Source organism: Octopus bimaculoides, chromosome 20 (assembly GCF_046866305.1).
Source record: "Octopus bimaculoides isolate indiv1 chromosome 20, ASM4686630v1, whole genome shotgun sequence".
Lineage (NCBI taxonomy): Eukaryota > Metazoa > Mollusca > Cephalopoda > Octopoda > Octopodidae > Octopus > Octopus bimaculoides.
In genome coordinates, this window is record NC_142947.1 from 19,710,170 (window position 1) to 19,720,169 (window position 10,000).

Here is a 10,000-nt window from a genome sequence, read left to right on the forward strand (position 1 = left end):
GTAGTTTGTGTTGGAGGTGAGAGGAGTGGGCGGTAGGATGGAGACTTGAGGGGGGGGGGTGGAGAAGTGCGGGGTGGAATAGGTGAATAATCGGTTAGGTCAACTTGACCTACCATCATTAACCCAGCAGCCGAAAATCCGCTGACATCAAGTTCGTAATAGACACAGACAACACTTTCTCGGCTTTTGTGTCTGTTATTAGGCGTGCAGGGAGAGAAGGGGTGGGGGTGAGGGTATGTGCAAGTGTGTGTGTGTGTGTGTATGTGTGTGTGTGTGTGTGTGGTTTGTGAGTGTATGTGTGACTGTGAATGTGTGTGTGTGTGTGTCTGAATGCGTGTATGGAAGTATTATATATGCTTTTCACGCACAAGGCAGCCCTGGAAAATTTTAACAAATAACATGCGCGCGCATGTGTGTGTGTGTGTATATATATATATATAAATCAGATGTATATATAAATCAGATATACATATATAAAAGATTATCTATCTATCTATCCACACACACACACACACACACACACACACACACACACACACACACACACACACACACATATACACACACGTAATATATACATAGACATGACAGAAGTAAATTGACACGCCATCTTTTTATGTTTATTTTAACTTGAAAAGGTTTAGATTTTCTTATTAATTGACATTTTTATGTTTCAGGTTTTATATGTGACTGTTTAATGACGTACAAAAAAGCGCCTTGGAACTGTCCAAATCTCAAGGATGCCGTGTTGTGCATCAGTCTGAAGGTGGACTTAGCCAGTATAAAATCGCAGGAAACCTTGGGATCCCGCTTTCTACTGTTAATAGTGTGATTGTGCAATTCACCAGAGAGGGGAAGAAGTCTACATCACCTCACGCAAGTCGACCAGGTCTTTCTGATAGGATCTTTCACTTTGTTAAAAGAAATATGGAGGATATCCTCGTAGCAAGGCCTCTCACATAGAACAAGTTGATGTCAGTTCCAGATCAGTTTTCAGCTATTTTCACAAACTTGGTTACTATGGCAGAGCAGCAAGAAAGAAGCCGCTTCTTCGACCAGCAGAGAAAAGATTGGGCCAATGAGATGGCGGAGAGGCCACTAGCATTTTAGAGCAAAGCTATATTCTCTGATGAGTCCAGATTTGCTGTATTTTCTGTCGTGAAAAGATTGCAGCCAACAACGAAACACGGAAGCTATTCTATGATAGCCTAGAGAGCAATTTGGGACAATGATTAATCAGAGCTGGGGAAGTGTGAGGGAAGCATAAACTCAGATAAATATGTGTCCCTATTGCAGAAAGGACTCCTTCCAATCTTCTCCTGTGGTGAAACGATTAAAGAAGATTCTTTATTTATGGTAGATGGGGGCTCTTTGTCACACGGTGAAAAATATCCAAGATTGGCTGGAAGCAAGTGGCAAGCCAGTTACCAGATATGAACCCTATTGAACACATCTGGGGCATAATGGACAGGACACTTCGTAAAAAGAACAAGAAAGCATCTTCAAAGCCAGATCTTTTGAGATTACTACATGAAACTTGGCAAGAAATTCCTCAAGAGAATATTCGGCATCCGATCAGTAGCATGCCTAATAGGGTCCTACTAGCATGCTTAATAGGGCATGTCCCCTAAATATTAGATATTCATATAATAGTTGATAAATAATTTGAATGTATAATTTCAGATTTAAATAAATTTTGACAATTATAAGGGTGTCTATTTACTTCCGTCATGTGTGTGTGTGGTGTGTGTGTGTGTGTGTGTGTGTGTGTGTGTGTGTGTGTGTGTGTGTGTGTGTGTGTGTGTTATATATATATATATATATATATAATTTTTGATAATATATATTACATTGGAGATGACAAGATTTGATGCTTGAGATATTAGATCTGTTTTTAAGTAAATCTTATTTGCTGATTCTAAATATGTCATCAGCTTTTTCTCCATCAGCTCTGGTTCTGGAGACATGCTATACCCCTAATTCCTATGTATATAAAAGCAAAAGGTTTAATGGCTACAAATCATTACTGTTGCCTTTGGAAAAAAAAGACAAAAATCATGGATTTACACGATGTTGTTTATGATTAAATTACATTCATAGAATCAGATAATAGTGAAAAAAAGGGTAAAACGTTATCATTGATATAATGTTCATTTACTCAGACGTCTCACAAAATCGGCGTTTCAGACACATTTTGAGGTGGCCCCAAGGTACTCGGAATCTTTCTTTCATAGTCCTTAAATCTTGGTGAAACTGTTATCTGCTTTATGGCTCCCAAGAATTTTTTTATAACCTCAGCATTGTTCTTTGAATCTTGAAAAATGTGGGTCTTTTATGAGTTCCTTGATTTTTGACCCCTCTTAAATACAAGCTTTGATACATGCTCAGCGCTACATATTTTCTGCATATATAGGCAAAGCAGTCCCCTTCGTCGTTCAAAGCCTACTTTGATGTACAGTGATGCTAGAATGATCTGTCAACCTAGGGTTCTGAAATTACATTCTTTTCTTTAACGAGCACGTTTTCTCACAGAAGCCATTGTTTTCTGCTGCCTGGGACCACGTTGAAAGCACGGGTTCTCGTCCGATCACCAAATTTAACTAACGTCGAGCCTTGTGAGTACTTAGATGGGTGACTGCTGCATGGGAAACCTAGGTGCTGTAAGCGTCTCACACTTAGGCACAGGAGTGGCTGTGCGGTAAGTAGCTTGCCCACCAACCACATGGTTCCGGAGGCAATCCCACTGCGTGACACCTTGGACAAGTGTTTCTAATATAGCTTCGGGCCGACTAAAGCCTTGTGAGTGGGTTTGGTTGACGGAAACTGAAGGAAACCCGTCATGTAGCTCGAAACGATAAAGACTTTCTCTATTCCCGAGCGTTAAACTAATACATCCTTTTGTTGTTTACACCACCTGTCCTCGTCCGTTGTTGTGTTTTCGTAAATTCTCCCATATATATATATATATATATATATATATATATATATATATATAGCTAAGCGTAGGCAGTTTAAAACAATAGTTGCCCAATTGGAAGGAGGAAGTTAGCGGTAGTAATCAACCCTCCCCCACTAGCAGCAGAATGGTAGAGCCGTTGGAAGAGGCAACAGGATATCTTACACTGCTAAGTTTGAAAGTTTGGCATATTATTGTTGTTGTTGTTGTTGTTGTTGTTGTCACCGCCATCGTCACCTTCACTGTTATTGCTACTAGAACATTAATTGCTACTAGAACATTAATAACTTGTATAAAATGAACTTCTACATAGAACCTTCCAATATATACAGAAATGACACACACACACTCAACAAAACCTCCTTTCTAAAAAACACTTCCAGCTTTCTAGATACGGCTAATAGAGCTGATGCCACAAACAACGTATGTGGTGGAATGCTTGCTTATAAAAACTTGTATATGCACACATGAGAGTAAGGGGACATCCGAGTAAGGCTGTGCACACGAACCAACACATATAGATGTGCATTGGAGTGCCTATAGCGATCTATCTATAATGTTTGTAGGCTTTTTGGGTGCCTTGTGTTTCTAAGGGTTTTTTGACATATATCTTTTCTATATGTTTGCATGTCCCACATGCTATACCTTCATTTATGTATTCTCTTTTACTACTATTATTATTTTTTTCCTCCTGTACCCTTATTTGCATTTTTTATTTTTATTTTTATTTATATTTTGATTTCAATTGTATTTTTATTTTTATTTCTATCTTATTTTTGCTGTTGTTTTTCTTCTGGTCTCTACCACACCTCTGTTTTTACCTCTTGCTCTACATCTGTATGTAACCCTTTGTGAATCTCTGAAGAGGCCTAGAGGTTCGGGCATGTAACCCCATTTCAAAATGTCATCCGATAATCACTCCGGAAAGGAATATTCGGATAGAATGGGGTCTGCCAAAACTAGGCCGTAACAGCTGTAAGATTAAACTTCTGTTCATCCTCGAATTCCTTATGTACTTTGTACTTCTATATGTAAACCATGTTGGCAAAATAACATAGTCTGCCATGGACACCTGTGCTTTGGTTCTTTCTTTCTTTTTCTTTTCTTCCTCCCTTTGTCACTTTTGCTATGAATTAAATTAATGAATTCAACGGGATACACCGTCTGCAAGTAGTTGGGTTCAGCATATTATCCTCCATTTTCTAATTGTTACACAAATTTTGGGTAAAACCTCCACTTTTACCCGCTCTTATTGATTGCACCTAGTATAGCACTAGCGTAGCAATAATTGGGTACCCTCCCAGCAGTATACTGGATAGATACTATCCCTTAGTGGGTTGTACCCCCAACCCCTAACTCTCTCACGTTATATATATATATGCTGAGATATATATATATCTGTGTGTGTGTGTGTGTGTGTGTGTGTGTGTGTGTTTGTTCCCCCATCGCTTGACAACCGATGCTGGTGTGTTTACGTCCCCGTAATCTAGCGGTTCAGCAAAAGTATCCGATAGAATTAGTACTAGGCTTACAAAGAACAAGTCCTGGGATCGATTTGATCGACTAAAGGCGGTGCTCCAGCATGGCCGCAGTCAAATGACTGAAACAAATAAAAGAATAAATATATATATATATATATATATATATATATATGCTGAGACCCTTTTCGTTCATGAATGACCATGGTATTGCACCTAGAAAGTTACCCTCCGAGGCACAAGCCCGGGCAAGGTTGTTTATGGAAGACCAGCAGTCGCCCATGCATACCGGTCTCCCCTCTCCACACCACCAGTTTTATCCAAGGGAAAGGCAAAGGCGCCGATACATCTTGACATCTGTGAGGTCGCAACTCATTTCTACAGCTGAGTGATCTGGAGCAACGTGAAATAAAGTGTCTTGCTCAAGAACACAACACGCAGCCCGAACTCACAACACGAACTCGCAGCCTGAACTCACAGCCTCGCGATCGTAAGCCCAACGCTCTAACCACTGAGCCATGATGTAACTAATATTTGGCATTCATGTAACTAATATTTTAACATTTTGTCTTTCGGTGAACCTAGCTAATGAGGGCTAACCGAATTTACGATAACAGGCGTATTAGGAGAGTCCGAAACGAGAGTACAAGATTATCCAGCCTAGACTGTCCATCTATCCGGTGTTCTTACTAGAAGTTAGACGAAAATTGTTTACATTCGTTACCCGCACACATCTTTGTCAATATACATTCAGTAAAGCTTTACATAGCATCACACGGTTAGCGACTGCTATTTCCAGCAAATATTGGTGCCTTGTTCTACCACTGTTTTCTATTTATTACTCTACCTTTACAGTGCTTTATTTAGCTGGAAAATAATACTATTGTATTGCAATAATATTTACAATTTTTACATAAAACTTTTTCACTGATCTCGGTTCTGTTTACGGCTAGGCGTTCAACCGAATACTGGCATTGATGTAACGAATATTTAAAAATTCGACTTTCGGTGAATCGAGCTGATGAGGACTAACCGAGTTTACGATAACAAGCGTATTAGGAGAGTCCGAAACTCGAGTACTAGAGTACCCATTCTAGGTTGTCCATCTGTTCGGTGTTCTTACTGGCGGTGAAACGAAAACGATATGTGTATGTATGTATGTATGTATGTATGTATATATATATAGAGAGAGAGAGAGATAGATAGTTATACATATATATATATATTTATTTATTTATACATACATACATATATACATACATACATACATACATATATATATATATATATATATATATATATATGTATGTATATATATATATATATATATATATATATATATATATATATATATATATATATATATATATATATATTAGGGACAAAATCCAAAATTACAGGTAAAACTCAATTAAAATCAATTTATAAAAAATTAAAATTAAATTGAGCTTTATAGATAAAATATATAGTTTTAGAACACATTCACTTTTGATGATTCCTTCTCATGCTCAACTGTGGCACGGGGATTTTATTCGCTCCAAATGCAAACATTATGCTTATTGACTATATATATATTATATATATATATATGTGATTGCTCCATCTTTCCATTCAATACGCACATCATACACCAACACACACCACAATCCCTTTGTTGATGAGCCCTCAGATGACTTTTAAGACTAGTTGCTGGCTGACAGGGTTTACAACACAAGAGACAGATGTTATTCAAATTCCTTCAAAAACTTTGCCCTTTAGAATCTGATTCTGAAGGAATGTTTTTGTGAATTAGTATATATTTTTTAGTCTAGATTATTGTCTTACAAATTTTGTGACATATGGCACAAGTTATAAGAAGCAGTTCTAGATTAGTACCTGCTCGGGCATTTCGATTTTCATATGACTTCATATGGTTCACGTATCCTGGTTTTGACAGCAGAACACGATGGTGCACAATATACAGGGTGTTTAAAAAAATTTGATATCATTTGAGATATAAATATCACAGAAACTACATAGTCAAAGCGAATGAAACTAAACAGGCTTCATGTTGAGCAACATAAGATTTATTCCTCCAAATTTGAATGAGAAATTCAAAGGTATATGGATTCTATGAACGAAAAGAAAAACGGGCCATGAAGATGCTTCTTGGAGATGGTGCAGAACACATTCACTTTTGGTGATTCCTTCTCATGCTCAACTGTGGCACGGGGATTTTATTCGCTCCAAATGCAAACATTATGCTTATTGACTTTGCCATTTGTATGAAATGGGGCCTCATCACTGAAAACAAGACGTTCTTTGAACTCGGCTTCTTCAAGTTTCAGAATTGCTTGCACTTTCGCTTGTCATCTGTCATTATGGCCTGAACGAGCTGCAGCCTGTAGGATTTCATTAGCAAGCGTTTCCTCAGGACGTGCCAAACTGTCGTTAGAAGAATCTGGACTTCTTGAGGCTTCACAAGAGTTTTTGGCAAACCCACTCGACCATCTCTTTCGATGTTAGTGGTCGTCCAGATCCTGTTGCCCTGCACAGACAGCCTTCCTCTTTGAATTTTTTGTGCCATGTCCAAATCTGCATTGCCGTTGGTGACTTTTTAGAGAACACTCTCACAAATGCACGCAACACAACCTTGTTCAACTGTGTTTCAGCATACTCCAACACACAAAACGCCTTTTCTCTTCCAGTGAATGCTATTTCTATACCTGAAAAGATAAACATATCAAACATTAAACATAACATTTTGACCTGTTTCTACATATGCTGTTAAAATTTGAAGTAATTTGAGCTACAACTGGCAAAGTTATGTATGTATGTATGTATGTATGTATGTATGTATGTATGTATGTATTCTCAGTAATTACTCAGGGTAAGCAGTTGGTGACCTCTGTGTGTGTTTGTGTATACAGATATGTAAATGCATGCATCTGTGTATGTATATATATATATATATATATATATAAAAATACACACACACACACACACACACACACACACACACACACACACACACACACACACACACACACACACACACACACACACACACACTCACATGTTCAAGGAAGAAAGAAATATTAAGCATGTGGTACATTATGCTGTAATATTATGCAGAGATAGAATAGGATGAACATGTTTTCTGCAGCGGATTATGAAACTAGATTTGCTTAAATTTGAACTAAAAATAATTTTAAAGCTTCCAAATACTCTGTAATATCCGACATAATATTATCCCTCTCTTTCTCTCTCTCTCTCTCTCTCTCTCTCTCTCTCTCTCTCTCTCTCTCACTCTCTCTCTCTCGCTCTCTCTCTCGCTCTCTCTCTCTCGCTATCTATCTATGTATATATATATGTAAATAAAAATTCATGCACATATATATATACATACATACACATATATACATACGTATATTACACACACACACACACACACACACACACACACACACACACACACACATATATATATATATATATAATATAATATAATATAATATAATGTATATATATATATATATATATATATATATATGCATATGTATATCCATATATAAGCACACACACATATATATATACATGCATTTATATGCATAAATATATGTATTACATACACATATATATCTATGTGTATGTATACACATACATACGTGCATACGTACATACATATACACACGCGCACACAAGCACATATATCTCATTGATGAATATTTGAAACAGAACCGATGGGAAGCGACAGAGTGAAGTTTCGGTTTTGAACACATCGAATATATCGATAAAGTCCACTAGGATAATGCAGCATACATGTAAGCATATATATGGCACTCACATCTGGTGTGAACTACAATATATTATCTGGTCAGAACATAGTCCATGGACGAGTGAAAATTTCCACTATCTCAAGACTTGGGATAAATTTGCACTCAAAAGATTGCTTTCCTTCGAAGATCGCTTAAGAATTCAGTATAATGTACTGAATTATAGGAGCATGCGTAGTTGTGTGGTAAGACGCTTCCTTCCCAACCACATGCTTCCGGGTTCAGTCCCACTGCGTAACATATTGGGAATGTGTCTTCTACTATAGCCTCGGGCTGACCAAAGCCTTGTAAGTGGGTTTCGTAGATGGAAACTGAAAGAGGCCTGTTGTACACACACATACACACACACACACACACACACATACACATATATATATACACACACAAGCACACATACACACACACACACACACACACACACACGCACACACATGTCTATTTTATGTGTGTGTCTTTGTATCCGTGTTTCTTTCCCCCTTCTCCAGCGCTTGATAACCGATGTTGATGTGTTTACGTCCCTGTAACCTGGCGGTTCGGCAAAGGGACTGTTAGAATGAGTACTAGGCTTTCAAAGAGTATGTCCTGGTGTCGATTTCTTCGACTAAAAGGCGGTGCTCCAGCATGGCCGCAGTCAAATGATTGAAACTAGTAAACGAATATATATATATGTGTGTGTGTGTGTGTGTGTGTGTGTGTGTATGTATATAGACATCCGTACACACATTTATATACATATACATATACAGATATATATATACATATTCATATATATGCATATGCACACACACACACACACACACACACACACACACACACACACACACACACACACACACACACACACACACACATATATATATATATATAACGTTTGTTCATACTTTACTTTGGATTTACTGGTGTTAAATGGCGTAGATATGAAAAGTTATATAAGTATATTACGTATATGATTTAAGTTATAGAACGAAGCTCGATATATTCAGTTATATTTTTCATAAATGGAGGAGATTAGATGTTAATATGGGATAAAATATTTATTCAATTTGCAAGACGATCGTTTCGTACAGAAAGACAATAAATTCATTTTAAGAATTTGGGTTGTCAAAGAGGGCATGTCAGTAGTACAATAAGAAAATTAACCCGGAAAAGTCAGTGGGTGTGTTACTCGGCACCTGGAGAAGCAAGCCCATACCGTCCAACAGCGACTCTGTAGTGGGACGCTGGACGGACGGACCGGTTAAACTGCTCGGGGTCTGGTTCAGTCCGGACCTCCAAATGGATAAGAACTGGGACGAGATCACCAGTAGAGTGATCAAACTCAGCCAAACATGGGCCGAGAGAAAGTTATCTCTAAAAGGCCGGGCGGAGGTGCCTAATGTGTATATCGCATCAGTCATCGATTACCGCCTGACCGTCGTGCCTTGTCCCGATGCCACCATCATGAAACTAGAACGCATACTTTTCCGCTTTCTGTGGAAGGGTGGCGTTCCGATGGTGAGGCGATCCATTTGCTGTCAACAACCGTTACATGGAGGACTGTGGATGCCGTGGTTAATGATGCGGAGACATGCGCTGAGACTGCGGCATCTCTGGAACTTCATTGACAACGGTGAACAGGTGTGGGCGCCGTTTGTGAGGCACGCCTTCGCGCAGCTCGTCTCACTCACCGAACTGCAAACATGGATCAGGAAGAGACCGAAACTGGGCGATTGGCACCGCGAGTGTCGCCAAGCTCTACAACAGCTCTGCCG

At 38.5% G+C, this 10,000-nt stretch overlaps 1 protein-coding gene and 1 long non-coding RNA gene across 3 annotated transcripts in view; one reads left to right on the forward strand and one right to left on the reverse strand.

The window, feature by feature from the left end:
• LOC149131615 (uncharacterized) overlaps window positions 1–1,709 on the forward strand; it is a 16,715-nt gene extending 15,006 nt beyond the window's left edge. Inside the window, exon 2 of the long non-coding RNA XR_016237553.1 lies at window positions 678–1,709. This is a non-coding gene — a long non-coding RNA (uncharacterized LOC149131615). The remainder of the gene's footprint in view (window positions 1–677) is intronic.
• A 4,773-nt stretch (window positions 1,710–6,482) lies between these two features.
• The window catches only part of LOC128250339 (uncharacterized), a 23,238-nt gene continuing 19,720 nt past the window's right edge, over window positions 6,483–10,000 (reverse strand). For both annotated transcript variants that reach the window (XR_016237551.1, XM_089338180.1), the window contains exon 2: window positions 6,483–7,139. Coding sequence is in view for 1 of the 2 variants with exons in the window: in XM_089338180.1 (XP_089194306.1) it covers window positions 6,892–7,139 (248 nt within the window). In the remaining variant the exon portion in view is untranslated. The remainder of the gene's footprint in view (window positions 7,140–10,000) is intronic.